Raw genomic sequence first — 20,576 nt, 5'->3', positions numbered from 1 at the left:
ACTGTTCTTAAACATGGCATCAACTTCCATTAATCTAAACAATGAGAGCTGAACTAGTTGAAAGCGTGTGAATACACCTGAACTGACGCACGGAAATTAAATTGTTTTCTTTTTATTTGACGCGTAAAAGCAGGCCTGTTCAAGACAGACGTCACGGCGAATGTCGCCTGATGATGCGAGCTTTTAAAATTCAAACTTGAAATTACTAGATGCCTGGCAGCTTATCGAACTGTTCGTGATATAGCTAAAGGTTCGACTGCTTTCCTTTTTTTCATAGTAATTCCGTTTTACATTGTTATATTTCTATGTTACCACGAGATAGATTGCCTCATTGACGTTATAATTTTCCTACGTTACATCAAAAAAATTCTAGCCGACGGTGTTTGTAAGTTACATCTTTCGACGATAGCGATAAAAAAAAATAGTGGTTTGTGACCATCTTCTGTTGTCTCTCACAGCAACTGCTATAGCACGTAGTCATTTAATCACCGAACAAGCACATTTATCCTCACAAGGTTTTGAACTACGGGCCAAAACAGTTATTGGTAAAAACTATTAAAACAGGGAATGGATGAAGAATGGTTAAAAAGCTTGAATTAAAGGCTACCGCTGGACAAACGCTAGCGAAAAAAATAAAGTCCTAATAACTTCGATTGTAATTTACAAAAGGAATAAAAAACGGTTCCGTTGATTAAAGACACAATTTTATTAGAAGAGGCAAATTTTTATCTGCCGTACACAATGTTGGTCTTCAAATAATTAAGTGTAAATCGAGCGCTTGATACTGTAGAAATAAATCATTGCAAGGTGTTGCAAAGAATAAGGCATCAAACATACTATTTTTTGGAACAATTGTCGACATTGAATATTTTTCTAGAAGGTTACGATTGTTTCGAGTTCTACATTTCTTACTTCGAGTTGTATTTTTCCCTTGTCCTCGCCACTTGCATGACGCCAGGTTAAATTTTCATTTCTCCAACGAGCAGAGTTTCTAAAGGCCTTGCTAAACTAGGAAACATTGCTGTCGAAACATTGTTCCTTGTCATGTTTCCTAGGTGGCTAAATTATCGGGGAGTAAGGAAAATGTTTTGCTGCCCGGGTGGCTAAACTAGCCTAAGGGGAGCGGGACGGCTGTACACAGGCTAGACTAAACTTGCCAACAATGTTCCGGGAATAAACTGTCACGCATGCGCATGAACTAGTCAACATTGTTTCCAGGGTGGCTAAACTAGGAAACATTTGTTTCGGGAGCAAAATTTGTGTCCGGGAAGCAAAAATTTTATTGACTTGAGGCAGAAACTTTTTTTTTGTTTCCGTGAAGCACAATTTGTTTCCGAAACATATGTTTGCCGGGTGGCTAAACTGGGAAACATTTGCGTCCGCAACAATGTTTCCGCAACAGCGTTTCCTTGTTTAGCCAGACCTTAACAAACAGGTTTTGTGCATGCGAGAGTGAATTCAGATTAACACCAATGAATTTCTAATTTTAGAAATTCTAGATCTAGTGAGAATTTTTTTTCTCTCTTCGCCTATAAATTGGCCACAAGCCACCCGACTGCCTCACATTGCTGTGTTTTTCTTTCTAAGGGTTGTTTTGGGCATTGACATTCTAAACACAAATTGACTTATTTCGTTCAATTGTATAAACCACTTTAGTTTCTTAAGCTTGGCAAGGCATACATGACAATTTTCTGTGCCATACCAAATACAGCTGCTTCTTAATTTATACTGGAATGATTATTTTCTACAAAACCTGTTTGTATTTCCAGTATCAGCGTCGTTTTGATAGAAGTGTGTCACCTTTTTCTCACATACGTTCCTATATTATAAATAATTGACCACCTTTGTGTAAAATATTCACTGTTTTGTTCTGACAAACAGGCATGAGCGATGCAGTGTCTATAATAATTGGCGCAGTGCAACACAAGCACCTGAGTTAAATTGTGCGCGACTTCACTCAGCTTCTTTTAAGAGCCCGCACTTCAACTTTTCTGAAAATGAGCGACTCTGCTGTGTTACGATACCTCCAGGAATTAAAGGCTGTCAGTCTTTTCCAGCGCTATTTTCGCTGTTCGTATTTTTCATATTGGGAGGCTGGCTTCACTGTTCCACGGTTGCTGACCACCATGGTAAGTAAGCTGTCTGTACTTGCTAAGTTAAAGCTTTAAAGGTGTTGACGATACCTCCAGGAATGAAAGGCTGTCTCTTCCGCGCTTTTCGCTGTTCGTTTTTTCATTTGGGGGCTGGCTTCCTGTTCCACGGTTGCTGCCCCATGGTAGTAGCTGTCTGTACTTGCTAAGTTTAAGGTTTTCCATTTTACGACTCTCCAACTGGTCGATAATTCTTTTGCAATATGCGAAGCATACCGGCGAATATAAACGTTTTTTAAGAGTAAACGACGCATGAACATGTCATTTGAGTAGAGATGTCGGTAGTGCAGAATTGAGAGCACTTGCCTCCCAAAATCCTTGATCAAGTGTCGTGTGTTGGTTCAGTTTGTTGTTGGCTTTGTCGTTCTGATGGTTTTACTCCAAATTTTCCGCTTTTCCTTCGTCCATAAAATCCAACACCCTTAATTTCAATTCGATGCTGATGCATAAACACTCCCTAACGAGTAAACGTTGCTACAAGCCCTTAGCTACTGGTCATTAAATTTTCAGGAGGAGGGATGGCTGAAAAATCGATGGTGGAATTACGTAAACTCGAAGGAAAGATGAAAGGGGAGCGAGGGTTAAAGTAAGATAATTAAATTGACTGAAGTAGCTTTTTGCGATGTAATTCCGCTCAAAAATATAATCATACCAGTTCAATTTCAGTTCAATTTCAGGTTTCAAAGAAACGAACGTGAAATGTATCCAGCACGAACTCTTAATAAATGTCATCAAGAAAAAATAAGATGTCATTTTAGGTTTGACGTTTTTTTTTTGCTTATAATATAACTCACTGTCATTATTTGCAGGTCTTGGCTGCCGCAGTCTTAGGTTTGCCAAGCCAGTAAATGGTTCTGCTCTGCAAGGTCATGTAATTGAAAACATCTCTGTGAAGATGGAGATTGATGACGTACGTTTGGAATGTAGAGTTCTATGCGGCGCGGAAAGTACATGTGTGTCTATCAACATCGGCCCGCCAGCAAACGACGGCTTCAGTCTATGCCAGCTAAGCAACTCTGACCACATTCGACACCCTGACGATCTCAAACCACAAGAAGGGTTTCTTTATTGGGCCACTCAGGTTAGACAAATGTTTGAAGTTGCAGCCGATGGTGTCTTGAGATTGCTTTTGATTTTTATTTTAGACATTTTGAAATCGCAGAATTTGTAATCTTTTTTAAACTTACCTTGACAATGGTGACATGAAGTCCCCGAAACGTCGGTTACTTTCGCTTATTTTCACTTGTATGTGTTTAACAAAACCATTATTAATAAGAAGTTTGTTAAGGAATATTTAAAAAACAATTCTTTCTACTCATTAGAATCCTTGCTCAAGTGGTCCATGCTTTCATAATGCCACATGCCTAAATGGATTTACAGACAAGAGATACATTTGTTTGTGTCAAGATGGTTATAATGGAGAAAACTGTGAAATTGGTAAGGCTACCATAAAGCATTTTTTACAAGTGTCAGAGTATTCACGAGTTAGAAGGGTGGGCTTTTGGAAATTCGCCTCGATTTTAAATGTGTGTTATTTCGAGACATTTAGCGGTGACGTCAAATTTCAGACTTTGAAAACTCTGAATTATTTCTCTTAAAAGCAGAGATTTAATCAAGGAGACATTTCTTTCTCGTTTTTTCTCTTATTGCGCGTTTTGAGTGGGATTTTATTATTTAACGAAGATAAGCTGTCCTAGGTGACAAGGCTATATAATGGTCATTTAAATCCCCCTTCATTACTGCCTTACAACTGAATCCTCCTTTAGTTTCATACCCAGTTGCACAAGCATTAAGTGGTAATACCCAGTTGCACATGCATAAGCGTGAATGATGCAGTCTGTCACTAAATGCTCCTTTCAGTTCCTTTCTCAGGGTTCAATGCTGTCTTCACAAATCTCGGTGCGAGTGGAAGAAATGGCCCAAAATCACTTGGAAACTACTACACAGGTCAGGATCATGGCGGTCAGGTTCAACTTTCTGGCGGTATTCAACAGTGGACTGTGCCGTACACTGGCGAATATAAAATTGAAGCAATTGGGGCAACAGGAGGTTACGTCATGAACAGTGAGTACCAAGGAAGAGGAGCCAGAATGATCGGAACTTTCCACTTATTCAAAGGTGAACTGATTCAAATACTTGTCGGTCACGAAGGCCGAAGGAAAAGCAAATTTAGTTCTGTTGGCGGTGGTGGTACATTTGTAGTGAGAGGGAGCAACACGCCTTTGATAATAGCTGGAGGCGGAGGAGGGATACAGGAAGTGCAGTCAAGACATGCAGGATGTGATGCAAACGCCAGCACTACAGGGAATCCTGGGTACAAGTCATGGTCAGGGGGGAGCGGTGGACATGGCGCACAGGTTGCCGATAATCCTTCTGGTAAGGTATTTTATATATATATTATGGTCACTTTAAAGATATCGCAGGAGACATTTAAACAAAAAATTACTGATCGAATATTATTTGTTTATATTCAAAACGTCAAATGCCCCCAGGGGGTGGGGTATAGGCGCTTTTGAAATTGACTGATACATAACATACCAGTCATGGTAGGGGTATGGATATTTTCTAGAACAATCAAGCTTTCTTTGTTCTAGTTCATCTTCGAAAGTTTATACTAGTTTATCTTTAGGAGGTTTAATGCACAGACTGCTAATTGACAATCCTTTTTTATTGATCAATATCTTTTCTCTTATATGGTGCTGTTGTTCATGGTTAAAAAGGATACATACTATATATGTATATCATCAGTAAAGAAAATAACATGAATAAAAAAAATCAGTCTTAAAGGTTTAAGGGCAAATAACCAGGGAGCTCCGCTTTAAGGCTTGCCTAAATCTATATATTATTTTTTGTTTAACTTCGATTACATACCTCTTATTAATCGAGTTCGAGGTCCGTACTGTAAAATACGGACCGAGTTTTTTTCCGTTCGACTTATGGCCCCAGCGCGAAGCGCGCGGGCCATAAGTCGACGCGAAAAAACGAGGATTCGTATTTTACAGTACGGACCGAGAAAACGAGGTTAATAAGATATTTATTTTATCTCTCACTCTGGAGAAAAGAAAACATTTCAAGTCAAGAGTGCTGGAAGCGGCTTCGTTTGACTGACGTACGTCAAAGGAGAAAGGACGAGTAAATTTCATTGGCTTTGTCGTAAACAATTCGGCCGTTTAATAGCTTGATTAATAAGCGTATAAACATAATTTAAATCCAACCTTTACTACTTTAGTTCTGCAATTAGTTTTACAGTAATTTCAGTGACAGGATGAAACTAGATACAGTGCAAGTTTCCTTTGGAATAACTTCTAAAGTTCTTTGCTTGGCGACGAAAGTGCCGCGATTAACAACATGCGTTATAGCTTATCAAACTTTCGAAAACTTATGGCAGTGTTTGTAGAAAATACTGAACAAGAAAACACGTATAAAGTTTGAAGGAACTACTTAAAAAAACTTAGCTCTTTAAGGCGGCGTTGAATGCTACGTTGAAAGCTTGAAATGCTGTCTGGCTCTTACTCAGCTCTATCGCGTTTGCGTACGTATTTGAAAAACTTTCCGAGGAGCTTATCGAGGACGTCAGCAGGTGCGGTTTTTACATGAAATGTTCCATCAATCTGCTCTTGACAATAATTTTCGAACCGTTTCCATTCACTTTTCTTCCTCTTGACCGTATTACTTTTCGTCTTCTTGACCATATTTCTCGGCACTGATGAAACTTTCAAGTTCTTGACTTGAATCCTGCCCGGATTCAAAAATTGAGTTTAAAGTTCGGTAGACCTTCTTCGCTTCGCCTTTGTTCCTCGCTTTTTTCCTCTGACTGCGAACGTTGTAGGAAGTTTTGAAAATCTCCTTCGCGAGACATTTCAACTTGCAAAGGCGTACGGCATCAGGAGAACTCTCAGTCAAATTTCGCGGGCCGTACTGCAGAATACGGCCCGTAAAATTGACCAATCACAGCGTACGTACTATCTCAGAGAATAATAAAAAGGCATACTTCAGGAGCAAACAATATCATCTGACATAGCAGATCAAAACTGAAGCAATAGGTCGCAGGTTAACTATTGCAAACCTGCGTGAGGCTGTCCATCGCCCTGCATTTTCCATCTCATTGTAGTCTGTATTTGTTCAAATTTAATAGAACGACCTACCAGTTTAAAAAGGCAACTCCTGGACAACATGAACGCCTGTATTTGTCGCATTAAGTTTGCGCGAGCTTTGTTTTAAACATGGAAACTTGGTGTCCGGTTTATGGTGCATATCGGTATATGACAGTTGCGTGTTTGAAAGGGAACTGCTCTTCCAAAAAGAGCTCACTGACTTCAAAACATTTACTCACTAATTAATTAATTAATTTATTTATTTATTTATTTATTTAATTATTCATTTTAATGTTTGATTGATTAATTGATTGATTGATTGATTGATTGATTGATTGATTGATTGATTGATTGATTGATTGATTGATTGATTGATTGATTGATTGATTGATTGATTGATTGATTGATATATTGCTTTGTGTGTTTTATGTTTTTTAGGTGGTGGCGGTGGTGGCTTTTACTCCAATGGAAGAAATGGGAATAAATCTGCAATCATAGCCAAAGGAGGACAAGGATTTCTTCAGGGAGGAAAGGGTGGAAACTCCGTTTATAAAAATTTGGATGGTGGGTTTGGAGGCGGTGGTGCATGTCTTCCCTATGGAGGTGGGTCGGGAGGCGGGGGAGGGTACTCTGGGGGAAGCAGTGGAAGTAATGGAACTGACTCCTGTGGGGGAGGGGGAGGATCTTATAATGTTGGAACAAATCAGGAAAATGAATGTTGTTTCAACGCAGCCGGTCATGGTTACGTGACCATTACATTTTTGTAGAAAAAAAAAGCCTAGCACACAATATGTTATAAAAGTAGTCATAAGCAACCACCATAAATTAAAGTATATAATTATATAATTATAAGAGCACGAATTATGCAACTGGTAGCAATCCCCTTGTGCGCTCTTTGCTCATTTAGAACAATTGCAAAGTTTGCTCATTTTCTATTCCGCAAGATGCAAGTGGGGTTTATATTTCTACGATTGCTACAGTAGCTAAGGATTTGTTTATCTCTAAATGTAATTGCACATTGGAACATCTCGTAGAAAGCAGAAATGTCAGGGGCGGATCCAGGATTTTTCAAAGGGGGGTGGTTGTTTACCAATATTTTTTTTTTGGGGGGGGGGGAGGGTGGGCTTTTAGGCAGTTTTTTGAAAGTGGGAGTGCAAATGATTTTGGATGTGAGGCCCATATATTTAATGGAGCCGAAGGCTCCATCCCCCTAAGAGGGTCTGGGGGCATGCCCCCTCAGAAAATTTTGAAAACTTGAAGCCTCTTAGACGTGATTTCCGTGATTCTGAGCAGCTTTATACAGCTTTCAATTAAGTTATTAAACCACTGTTTTTCCTTGAAAATTTGGCAAAATATTCTTTCTTCAACTTACCTTGAGTTATATTTCCGAGAAAAAGTCTAGTTCTTATGAAATGAACAGTGATTGAAATTTAAAGTTGACAGGTCACGAATTTACAGGAAAGAACAGATATGCGTTTTTTGCTCACCCACGTGCGTGAAAAGTTTTTGCCCTTTGCAAAGTGGCCTGGGGACAACATTGGCGACTTTGCTTGTTTGTGAAATCGCTTCAATGAGAAAAAACCGGTACAAACACTCGCTAAAAAAGATGTAAATGGAGAAGAAAATCATTCCAGCAAGGCTAAAACAACTTGATAATCTAATGGATTAACTCTTGAAAGTTAAGAGGAATCTAATTTTTTCAAATTATACACACATGTTTTGTTACATTAAGCCAGAAGTTCGTAAAACAGGCTGTCGAAAATCTCCTATTTTTGAAAAATGGCCTTTCTTTACTTGACTGTGAAAGGTGGATGGACATTGTCCTTATTTTCTATTTTAATATGTTTATTTTCATTTTTCTGGTGGATCAAGGGGGGTGGCTAGCCACCCAATCCACCCTCCCTGGATCCGCCCCTGAATGTGCTTATTTAGCATTTATTTGGGCAAATAAATTAGAGCAGATCTTTTAGTAATTTAGTAGCTTTGTGCCAAATATTTCAATCGAAAATACCAAAGGTGTTACAATGCCAGTTTCATAACTTGTAATACTACTGAGTATATAGCAAACACCATAGCAACGGTCTTTTGTACGTCCATAAATAGAAACAATATAGCAAAGTAAATAACTTAACGAAAAGAACTATCGATAGCGTAGAACTATCGATAGGGAAATAATTAAGTTATGTCAGTTTGACTTGATTGTAAATTACTGCGCAATTCATACTAACACAACAACTGCGAGAATTCGCTAGTTCTTTGGAAAATTCTGTTGAGATTGACTGATATTCGATAAGTGGTACTCTATATTTCTGAAAAGCCCGTCCCTAAGAAACGCATATTTAGGGTAATTGATCATAAATTGGAAGTTTAGTGTGTTTCAAGATTATAATAAAACATATTAATAAAAGTTTTATTGTTGATTTCTTTTCTGTGATTTCGAGCTATGTACATGTAGTTAATATTACCTCACTGAAATATATCGCTACGATACTTATCGCTCGCTTGTTCAATCGTTCGCCTAAAAGTGCATTTAGCCCATGCTGGTCTGCAAAGCTGGGTTGTTATAGATTTAATTGGTTTGCTATGTCAACATAGCAGTGATGTTCTCATTATAAGCGATGACGTCATCGCTTTATGCCAACGCACGACCGACCGGATCTTTTTGCCTTTTTGTCTGTTTCGATCGCACAGAAATCAAGTTAAACTTAACAAGAAATCGTCGCGTAAAACACAAAGACAAAATAGGGGGTCTCAATGGGGTTAACCGTTAGCCGTAAAACGGCCAAAAATTTAGCCGTTAGGCGTAAATATTGGAAAGTTTTTAAATCGGTCATTTATTTTAAATTAAACACTTTATGACACTCCAACCGACATGTCGACCGATATCTCGACCAATATATCATCAATATGTCGGTCGATATGTCTATCGATATGTCGTAAGAACTCACTTCTAGGGAATTCACAATGGAACTCACTACTAGATAACTCACTAGGGAACTCACTACTAGGGAACTCACTACTAGGAAACTCACTACTAGGGAACTCACTACTAAGGAACTCACTTCTAGGGAAGTCACTACTAGGGAACTCACTAATAGGGAACTCACAACGGAACTCACTACTAGATAGCTCACTAGGGAACTCACTACTAGGGAACTCACTAGGGAACTCACTACTAGGGAACTCACTACTAGGGAACCCACTACTACATAACTGTCTAGAGAACTCACTACTAGGGAACTCACTACTAGGGAACTCACTACTAGGGAACTCACTACTAGGGAACTCAATACTAGGGAACTCACTACTAGATAGCTCACTAGGGAACTCACTACTAGGGAACTCACTACTAGGGAACTCACTACTAGAGAGCTCACTACTAAGGAACTCACTACTAAGGAACTCACTACTAGGGAACTCACTTCTAGGGAACTCAGTACTAGAGAACTCACTAGTAGGGAACTCACAACGGAACTCACTATGGAACTCACTAGGGAACTCACTAAGGAACTCACTACTACGGGAACTCACTAGGGAACTCACTATGGAACTCACTATGGAACTCATTATGGAACTCAAAAAGGAACTCACTATGGAACTCACTATGGAACTCACTAGGGAACTCACTACTAGGGAACTCACTACTAGATAGCTCGCTAAGGAGCTCACTACTAGGGAACTCACTACTAGGGAACTCACTACTAGGGAACTCACTTCTAGGGAACTCACTACTAGGGAACTCACAACGGAACTCACTATGGAACTCACTTTGGAACTCATTATGGAACTCAAAAAGGAACTCACTATGGAACTCACTATGGAACTCACTAGTAGGGAACTCACTGCTAAATAACTCACTAGGGAACTCACTACTAGGGAACTCACTACTAGGGAACTCACTACTAGGGAACTCACTACTAGGGAACTCACTACTAGGGAACTCACTTCTAGGGAACTCACTACTAGGGAGCTCACTACTAGGGAACTCACTAGGGAACTCACTACTAGGGAACTCACTAGGGAACTCACTACTTGGGAACTCACTAGGGAACTCACTAGGGAACTCACTACTTGGGAACTCACTAGGGAACTCACTACTAGGGAACTCACTACCAGGGAACTCGCTACTAGGAAACTCGCTACTAGGGAACTCCCTTCTAGAGAACTCACTAGAGAATTCACTACTAGGGAACTCACTACTAGGGAACTCACTACTAGGGAACTCACAGTAGGGAACTCACTACTAGGAAACTCACTACTAGGGAACTCACTACTAGGGAACTCACTAGCTTTAATATTTAAATTTTAGGGGTCCTGAGGGGAGGCGTCAAATAGACTGCTGGCCTACAAAGCTGAATTAGTTATAAATAACTCACGCCATTAAGTCACTAATGCCAACATAGCTATGATGTTCATATTTTTCTAAGTCAACAGCGCTAAAGTAATGAATTCTTACTTTCAGTCTGGCCTCATGCTGTGCAGGGCATAAATCAAGTAATTGCTGTCAACAAGGGTCTGATAAGATTGAAGAGTAAAATCCCGATTTTTGAACCCTCAATTTCTCGAAATCTTCGATAACTGAAACCAAAAGCGGTTTCCCTTACCTCAGTAGTCAATTACTGCTGTTTCACTCTCAATATATCCAAACAAATTTTCGTTTCCCTTTGAGTTTCGTGAAATCGGCATTTGCCCTGTATTCATTGCATTCTGACCTCAAGTCGTGCAGGACACTCAAATGACACTAGAATTTAGACATAATATGCCTTCAGCGTAGGTGTAGTCGACATGTGATTGACAATTGCAATATACTCACCTGCTCACTGATGTCTGAAAAAACATGTCTTTTTTTGTTCCTAGGGCATCAAAAAAATGAAAAAAAAAATCGCTAAACAGGTTGAAAAAACATTGACCAACGAGGTATAAGGTTTGGATATTGCTGAGGCGGATTAAAGGATGGCTTGAAAATTTCGCCAACACCTACTAAGTCAATTTTTTCTAAGGTAATTTTAGCCATAAAGGCGGCAAAGCAACTTTTATAGGTAAAGCTATTTTAGTGTCTTATCCCGTTAAGAAAAATATTGTGATATTACGTGTACAGGCACAAATTACCACAATTGTTATTTTATACCCCTGCTGTTTCTTGAACGACGTTACTAATGTTTCAGGTTATTTTAGGACTCACTGTATATAAAGAGGCCACGGCTACTTCGTGTTTCGTTTTCTCTGCTATACGGATAAGGACCAAAGAGCGATGGATAGCTGCGTAAAAGAGCCACATGTTAAATCAGCCCATGGGCAGTATGGTGAAAAACTTCACAAACGTTCCTTGATTTTATTCGTTATGGGAATTCTTTTGACGCTTGCGTTATTCGTGAGAATCGAGATGGTGGCTCGTGACTCGAGGATATTGGCACAGCAAATTCAACAGATTCAAGAAACTCTGAAAGAAGCTATTGATCATCAGGACAATAACAAAGAAGAACTTGACATTTTAAGTGGTAGGTAACAAATGCTTAGTTCATATCTATACTCGGGCATCTTTACAACTCTGTTTATTCGTGTCAGCCGGGTCAACGACAAACTAAGAATATAGAAATTGGCGATTTCATGGATTCCGATTGTTGATTAATATTTTCCTTTTTTTTTGAGTTGAAGACGGATACGTGATATAAAATAAAATGTGTGCTGTTTAGGCGAGGACTGTTTCATCCAGGCAGGTCTCGATGCAGGGTCTTGCCAGTGTTATCCTAAACGTAGCCACAGATTAACTTTGGGCACTACAAGTCGTACCGTCACAAGACCTGTTTTGCACGTCTTCGGGCCGTTATAAATCATTTCATTTTCCTTACGAAAACAACATTTGAACGTCTTTCGAACGCCTTGCGTTCCACAACAAGCTACAATCAATTCTGGCCTTCACCTTACTTTACTCAAAAGTTGAACGACTTCCAAACGTCATAACTAATTTTAAGCCAAGTTAATCACATCCGGAACGTAAGTCAGCATTTGTTTGTATTATCCCTTAACGCGATAGGATAAAAACATCAGCGACACGTTATGGTTCCGTGAACTCTTGATAGACGTTGGCAAAATAGAATATAAACGGATTTCGGATGGGTTAAATTGCCTTATGTTTTTCAAGATGAGATTCAAGATGTAGGTTCATGTGTTGGGTGATTTTTGACAGTTTTTATATTTTTTTCCGTAAGGCATCGGTTAGTGAATTTCATCATTAAAATGATGATTGAGAATGATAGAGATCAGGGTTAGATTGTTATAAAAAGATAGAAAACAGGTCGGTTTTCCACTAAACCAGAATACTTTGGAGTGGTTCGGCTAATTTGTGTATAATAATTTCACTCCCTTCCCTCCTTCCTTTCCTTTTCTTAATGATAACATGTTAATCCATGCAAAATCCTCTCTTTCTATCAGGGGTTCTATCCAGTCTATGACTGATCTCCAAATGTACAAAAATGAAACTTTGCACCACAACTGAAACAAAGGCGAATTCAATCCCACGCTCGTGTCATGTTGAGCAATTTCTTCACTATTTATCACCGAGCTTAAAATTTACCATCTTTATTATTCACTAAGCAATATATTGTCAATGAAAATGGACTGTTATTTTTAGGTTATCTACGAGACGATACATTATTGCTGTTCAAAAATCTGTTAAAATCCGTGACAAAGCCCCATAAAACTTCTGATTTCTTTTCTCGTCAGACACCCAATACAAAAGTACCATTGTTCGTCGCAGCGCAGACACAGTGAATACCGAGGACTCTGTTAGTACAAAGGGTTCTCGGGGAGAAATCAAGAAATATGTGAAAAGATATGTGACATCGATTATCAAGGTTTACATGGAATCTGCTTGCCAGGCTCCAAGTAAAGTTTGCATGGCAGGTCCACCCGGCCCGAAAGGGGTTCGCGGAAATCCCGGTAAACGTGGGCCCAAGGGGACTAACGGAAAAATAGGACCGCGAGGCTTTATAGGACCGCCTGGTGCACCAGGAGAGCGGGGAATGATGGGAGATATTGGACCTCCTGGAATTCAAGGAGTAAAAGGTAGTCACAGCCATATTTAAACTCCGTTGATATCGGTAACAACTATTGAAATGCTTCATCACTGTGGTTTTGTTTGTTTGTTTTTCACTTTGGTGGCCATCTAGGTCATATGTCTATTTTTTTTTTAATTTGAAATCAGCGTCAATTTTGACGTCATCATCTTTGACCAAAAAAGCATCATTTACACTCAATTTCTGCAAGAGGGAAATTTGTGTTACGGAGGCTCACAACAGTTTTCGAGCACTTTCTAGCTCTCTTACTTTGATGGCTCAGTTCTACAAACTTTTATCAGTTACCACTGTCAAAATGGTATCAAACAGATGCCCAATCATCGATAAACAAATTGTGGTTATTTTCTTGACGTCAGTTAGTTTGAAGTGCCTTAAACTTTGAAACGACTCTTTTGACTACCATTTTTTATTATTGAATAGTCATAAGCATGTTGAAGATACAACTTTTTGCACCGTTAAAAAAATTCTCCGGAGTGGTTTCGAGCCACCTTAAATTTTTGAAAATTTCTTATTATTATTCTATTTTTTTTATTATTATTATTATTATTATTATTATTATTATTATTATTATTATTATTATTTTATTATTATTATTCCATTTTATTATTATTATATTTTTCTAATCAAGTTTGAAGACTTATCGACATTTTTTTTAATAATCTTATCTTGAGCTTAGTCCATGTTATACAGTTTGAAAATGCAGAAGTTTTGTTAGCCTTTAATTTCGTCTGAATATGATCCAGTCCTATCATCCCACTTCATTGATGGTTTGCTTTTCAACCGAATTAAGCTGGAGTTAGAGCTTTCATTTAATTTGACGTTTATTTCAAACAACGCTCAAATGGCTTAAAATTAATATAAATAGCTTGTAAAAGAAACTTTATTGTTTATCTGATCTAAACAATGTGACATAGGAGAGCCTGGACATCCGGGACCTAAAGGAGAACCAGGAAAGTCCATTTCTGCTCCAGAAGTGACTGTTTCTCCTGCTTCACTCACTGTCATTCAGAACCAGACCGCCATGTTTAACTGCTCAGCTGATGGTAATCCAAAGCCTAGTGTGTCCTGGAGAAAAATAAGCGGTGTAACACTGGTGAATACGGGCAGTCAATTTAGCAAGTTGCAGATAAAACATGCTGCGTACAATGATTCAGGGAGGTACGTTTGCACAGCTTCAAGTGTCTTGGGACAAGTTCAGAAGGAAGTGAGACTTATTGTGGAAGGTAGGTTGTTTTACTGAGCCATGTCTGGAGGGGCAGAAATCCGGGGGTGCAGGGGACGGAAATTGTAGCAGGAGGCTGAGGAAGATGTGAAATAGATTTCCAACCAGTGGGAATGTACGGCATCAGCATTTTTACAGGCATGTTTTCCCAAATTTCTACTTTTCGTGTTTCTACTAATGAAAATTAAGTTAAATGCAATAAATGTAACATTTTTACGGTTTTTATGCACAGTTATATTGATTTTGTGTAGTTTGCATCAATTTTTGCTTGTTTTTCTGGCATTTTTGAAAAATTTTGAAACCCAAGATGGCAGATCCGAGATGGCGGCTGTTTTGACATCATGATCTAATTACCACGTGATGTGACGTATACCAAAAGAAAGATGTTTGCATATATTTTATATCCTATAAGTTAATGAGTCAATTAGCGCAAAGCAAATTTGTATTAAATCTATTGTATTAAATTTAACTTACGTGAATGATAGTATGGCAAAGTTATTGTTATTTTGTACATCTGCTAGTTCGTTCTTTTGTTTGTTTTAATTTTGTTTTTCTGTTTCTATCCTTCTAGTGGCTCCACAATTCACCAAGATTCCCAATTCAGTTATAAAGATAAAAGAGAAAACGGTAGTTTCTGTTGCCTGCCAAGCCTTTGGCTATTCTCCGCCGGTAATTCAATGGTCAAAGGCATTAGCTGCGTTACCAAAAGGAAGAACGTCCGTTGAGAACGGCACCTTTAAAATAACCAGTTTTGGCCTGGAAGATGTCGGTATTTACCAGTGTAAAGCAACCAACAAGCTTGGGTCTGTTAGCACGTCGACGATTCTTAGTATTTTTCAAGGTTAGAACCAGTGTGCAATAAAGCAAAGTGAAAAAGCCAACTTATCCTTCGATTCTGTCAGGATTGTAAGATCAGGTGTTTATCCATCCCTTCGTTTGTAGTCAGTCTTAAGTCCTGGCTAAACGGTAACAGAAGTGGACGCAAGTAGTCGCAAGTTAACCTTGCATACATACTTGCGTTTGGTGGCCAAACGGACACGCAAGTTTAGTTGCAAAAAGTCATTTAAGATGCTACGAGGTGCAATTCAGTATTTGAAGTAAACTGCAAAAAATGCGTTGACTTGCGATGGGTGGCCAGACGGTGAAAAAAAAAACTGCGTTATCTAAGTGCAAATTTGATCTCGACCAAAGTGAACGCAAGTCAACGCAAGTGTACGCAAGTCCTGGCCAAAGGGAGATGCAAGTAGACGCAAATTTTTATCTTGCGTCTACTCGCGTTGCCCTTTGGGGAGCAATTTCAGAATACCCGTGATGTTTATATACAGATCTTGTGTAGATTATGTTGACTGCGGGACTGCGGTAGCCGGATATATTGAGTAGTTTATTGAGTAGTTTAGCCCCGTTTGGCCAGGGCTTTACTCTTCGTCAGTTAAAAACATCCTTGTTTATTTTCGCGTTTCTATTGCTCCTTTGTTGTTTTTCTGCGTTAGAAAACTTATTATTTCGATGTTTCCTTCACTTTAAAAGTAATCAGAGACCCTAATGGACTAATGGCTTTAAATTTATAGTCACTCAAAAGTATTTTCTTTGTTTGGTTTATGTAGAACAATGGCGCGAGTATACTCCTCAATGGTGTGGCCAAAACTATCGAAGAAATATTCAGTTTGGAAGAGGTATCACAGAAGAAGAATGCAAACAACGCTGTTCCAATTGTACTGCCATCGAGTACTGGTCTGGAGGAATTAAAGGTTGTTACGAATGCCTTGATCATACTAAGCGCAAACAATACAATAATACTGCTGATACAATATATCCACCTCATGTTTTTGTAAGGCAGTGGTAAACAGCAAGGGAAACAAAAACATTTTTGTTACGGACTAAGTAACCAACTAACCTCTCCTCACGGACTCCTCTCTAATACCGATACCTCTCTTATTTTCCTTTTGTTTTGTTATTTTAACCCTCGGACGTACAAGCAAACTCATACCCCCATCATCGTACAAGGGGGGGGGGAGGGGATGGAACCCCTCCCCGGAGTTTTCGTTATATTAAGACGTAGCGAAATTATTTTACTCTGAGAAGAAAGCCCTTAGCTTATTCTACAAGATGACATAATTTTAATTGGCTGTGATATCATATGACGTCAGTGACGTCATAAGAGCCGCCATCTTGGATCCGCCATCTTGGATTTCAACATTTTCTTAGAAAGTCACAAAATAACGGAAATTGATGCAAAATCAAGCTAGGATGCTTATGGAAGGTAAAAATAAACAAATCTTGCACTTCTGTTTTAAAAAACTGGAAAAAATCAAGAAAAATGTTAAAAATGATGATTTTTGGCAAGACCTGCTTGTATTTATGACGTTGCCATGGCAACGTCATATACCATGGACACATGGTTGACATATCAAAATTTTCGCAAAGGATGAATGAACAGCTACCGAAAGTTTCAGCATTGTATGGTAAATGCTTTTTTTCAAAATTCGGAAAAAACCTTACGGGGGGTGGCATCCACCCCCCCCCCCCCTCCCCTTGTACGTCCGAGGGTTAACTTTTTCTTATTTGTGAATTTCTTGTAAAGTGGCTTTTAGCTAAGTGGAGTGCTAGTTCCACGTTAAATAAAATTATCCTATGTTATCTTATTTTTGTCCAAAAATACTAACTTGAGGCGATTCTACTAAAATAGAGGGAGCAGGTCACCGCGCTTGTTTTGGTGCAAAATGGATGGCTATTATTAATAGTAAATGTACGGCCCGCAAGGTATATATTTGCAACCCTAGTGATCCGAATTGGAATCCATCGTTTCAATAAAATAATCATTACTTTTATAAAAATATTTGGTCTACTTCATCCTTGATCCTTTCACACGGATTCTAACCCCTCTTCAGCCTACCACAACCCCTATTCCTCCACCACCAGCCCTTCACGAGTCATTTGATTTGTCACGACTGCGACGTAATCCACAAATATTGTGTGTTTTACAAACTGAATTCGCGTTATCTAATTTATCACGCTTGAGACGTAATCGCGCGAGAGAGCTTTCGCTCTATTCCTTTCAAATGCTAAACATGTTGAATTTTTTCCCTATCTGCACTGAACGCTTGCCGGTTTTACTACGAAATTCCGGTTCAATTTAATATACTCATTGTATACTCTATTTGTTTGTAAATCTAGAACGGTATCGAAGAAAATGATACAAATTCTTCTACTTACCACAGTTACGTAAGAACTTATTTTATATTTTATCTGAAGTTATAGAGGTATATTCTTCACTTAAGTAACGTTAAAATCGGAAAAGCGTCAGCATCCGTCAACAAACACACCTATTCTACCCGAAACAGCATCTGGGAATCCTTGAAGTCCCACACGCCTGCATCAGTCACTTAAGAATTTTTTTTCTGCAGGCAAAAAACATTTTACAAGAGCAATTTGAAGACAATTAAATAATTTCAGTTTTTACGTTTACCAAAACAACGCCGGTGCTAAAAATTGCTCGAAATGCACTTGACACAATCGCGGGCAAAACTGTTGAGTTACTTTGCTAACTTCAACTCATTTTGGTACCACAGCTCGTTTTAATAGGCAATTATTGGATGAAGCTGAGTATGATATGAAGAGTTATGCAGTTATGATTTAAATTAAAAGTTATGCTCGACCGATGTATCGCTTGACCCAACGATCGATGTCTAGATCATAATCGGTCGATACATGGTAGATATGTCGACCGAGTGTCGGTCGACTATCGATAGATACTCGGTTGCCAAAAAAACTGCTATATGGACCGACATATCGGCCAATATGTATGTACACACATGCCTGCCGCTGTAGTTGATACTTTACCGATACTTATCGTACTTTCCCGATGTTTCATGATCAACATTTCATATCACGTCACATCTTAAGAGCAAGGTGCGAAAGACCATCCAACTCGTGATTACGTAAACCAGCCACAAGCTTAAACAAGATCTAAGCCTGCGTGAGCCCAAGCGTAGCATCGTAACCTAGCAATGTGTTGTTTATTTGTTCTAGTGTGATCTGTGCGATGCAGGTTATGTCGGGTACACAAAGGGTCACATTCACACATACGTTGAGGAACACCGTCAAAAGGCGTCATCAACATACAACCATTATTCGAAAGAACATAACACTGCTGATTTTATAGCTACTGTGTATCAACTGTTTATCCACTGCGTATCAACTGTTTATCCACTGCGTATCCACAGTTTATCCACTGCGTATCCACAGTTTATCCACTGCTTATCCACTGTTTATCCACTGTTTATCCACTGGTTATCCACTCCGTATCCACTGTTTATCCACTGCTTATCCACTGCGTATCTACTGTTTATCCACTGCGTATCCACTCTTTATCCACTGTTTATCCACTTCGTATCCACTGCGTATCCACTGTTTATCCACTGCCTATCCACTGCGTATCCACTGCGTATCCACTCTTTATCCACTGCTTATCCACTGTTTATCCAAAGCGTATGCACTTTTTATCCACAGCGTATCCATTGTTTATCCGCTCTTTATCCACAGTTTATCCACTGCGTATCCATGTATCCGTTGCGTATCCACTGTTTCTCCACAGCGTATCCACTGTTTATCCACTGCGTATCCACTGCGTATCCACTGTTTATCAACTGCGTAACAACTCTCTATCCACTGTATATCCATGTATCCACTCCTTATCCACTGCTTATTCACTACTATCCATGTCCACTGCGTATCCACAGTTTATCCACAGCGTATCCACTCTTTATCCACTGCTTATCCACTCTTATATATCCACTGCTTATCCACTGCGTATCCACTCTTTTCCACTGCGTATCCACTGCTTATCCACTGCGTATCCACTGCGTATCCTTTACGTATCTACTGTTTATCCACTGCGTTATAAACTGTTTATCCACTGCGTATCTACTGCGCATCCACTACGTATCCACTGCGTATCCACTGTTTATTCACTGCGTATCCATTCTTTATCCACTGCGCATCAACTGTTTATCCACTGCGTATCCAGTGGTTATCCACTGCGTATCCACTGGTTATCCACTGCGTATCCTCTCCGTATCCACTGTTTATCCACTGCGTATCCACTGCGTATCTACTGTTTATCCACTGCGTATCCACTCTTTATCCACTATTTATCCACTGCGTATCCACTGCGTATCCACTGTTTATCCACTGCGTATCCACTGTTTATCCAAAGCGTATGCACTGTTTATCCACTGCGTATCCACTGTTTATCCACTCTCTATCCACTGTTTATCCACTGCGTATCTACTGCGTATCCACTGTTTCTCCACTGCGTATCCACTGCCTATCCACTGTTTATCCACTGTTTATCCACTGCGTATCCACTGCGTAAACACTATTTATCCACTGCGTATCCATTGCATATCCACGCTTATCCACTGCGTATCAACTGCGAATCCACTGCACATCCACTGCGTATCTTTTACCACTGTTAATCCACTGCGTATCCACTGTTCCTATCCACTGCGTATCCACTTTTTATCCACTGCGTATCCACACTTTATCCACTGCGTATCCACTACGTATCTACTGTTTATCCATTGCGTATCCACTCTTTATCCACTGTTTATCCACTGCGTATCCATTGCATATCCACTCTTATCCACTGCGTATCAACTGCGAATCCACTGCGCATCCACTGCGTATCCACTGTTAATCCACTGCGTATCCACTGTTTATCCACTGCGTATCCACTTTTTATCCACTGCGTATCCACACTTTATCCACTGCGTATGCACTACGTATCTACTGTTCATCCATTGCGTATCCACTCTTTATCCACTGTTTATCCACTGCGTATCCACTGCGTATCCACTGTTTTTCCACTGTTTATCCACTGTTTATCCACTGCGTATCCACTGTTTATCCACTGCGATCCACTCTTTATCCACTGTTTATCCACTGCGTATCCACTGTTTATCCACTGCGTATCCACTACGTAGCCACTGCGTATCCACTGTTTGTCCACTGCGTATCCACTGCGTATCCACTG

The 20,576-nt window shown here is 39.4% G+C and overlaps 2 protein-coding genes across 3 annotated transcripts; both read left to right on the top strand.

Moving 5' to 3' along the window:
• Window positions 1-2,034: 2,034 nt before the first annotated feature.
• Window positions 2,035-7,326, top strand: LOC144664745 (uncharacterized). 2 transcript variants are annotated; one of them, XM_078525953.1, is made up of 5 exons: window positions 2,035-2,129; window positions 2,960-3,231; window positions 3,473-3,578; window positions 4,011-4,526; window positions 6,683-7,326. In XM_078525953.1, exons 2-5 carry the CDS (start codon window positions 3,046-3,048, stop codon window positions 7,009-7,011), a joined length of 1,137 nt encoding a protein of 378 aa, XP_078382079.1. In that variant the 5' UTR covers window positions 2,035-2,129; window positions 2,960-3,045; the 3' UTR covers window positions 7,012-7,326. The 2 variants fall into 2 exon arrangements, with proteins under 2 accessions (XP_078382079.1, XP_078382078.1); XM_078525952.1 differs by having other exon boundaries at window positions 3,473-3,587.
• Window positions 7,327-10,781: 3,455 nt separating this feature from the next.
• On the top strand, window positions 10,782-17,367 carry LOC144664712 (uncharacterized). Its single transcript, XM_078525914.1, has 5 exons — window positions 10,782-11,742; window positions 12,968-13,309; window positions 14,235-14,543; window positions 15,114-15,383; window positions 16,147-17,367. Exons 1-5 carry the CDS (start codon window positions 11,496-11,498, stop codon window positions 16,383-16,385), a joined length of 1,407 nt encoding a protein of 468 aa, XP_078382040.1. The 5' UTR covers window positions 10,782-11,495; the 3' UTR covers window positions 16,386-17,367.
• Window positions 17,368-20,576: the final 3,209 nt, after the last annotated feature.

This window comes from Oculina patagonica, chromosome 9 (genome assembly GCF_052425735.1).
Source record: "Oculina patagonica isolate OP01 chromosome 9, crgOcupat, whole genome shotgun sequence".
Classification (NCBI taxonomy): Eukaryota; Metazoa; Cnidaria; class Anthozoa; order Scleractinia; family Oculinidae; genus Oculina; species Oculina patagonica.
Note: the sequence above shows the minus strand (reverse complement) of the source record. Positions and strands in the feature narration are given on the sequence as shown.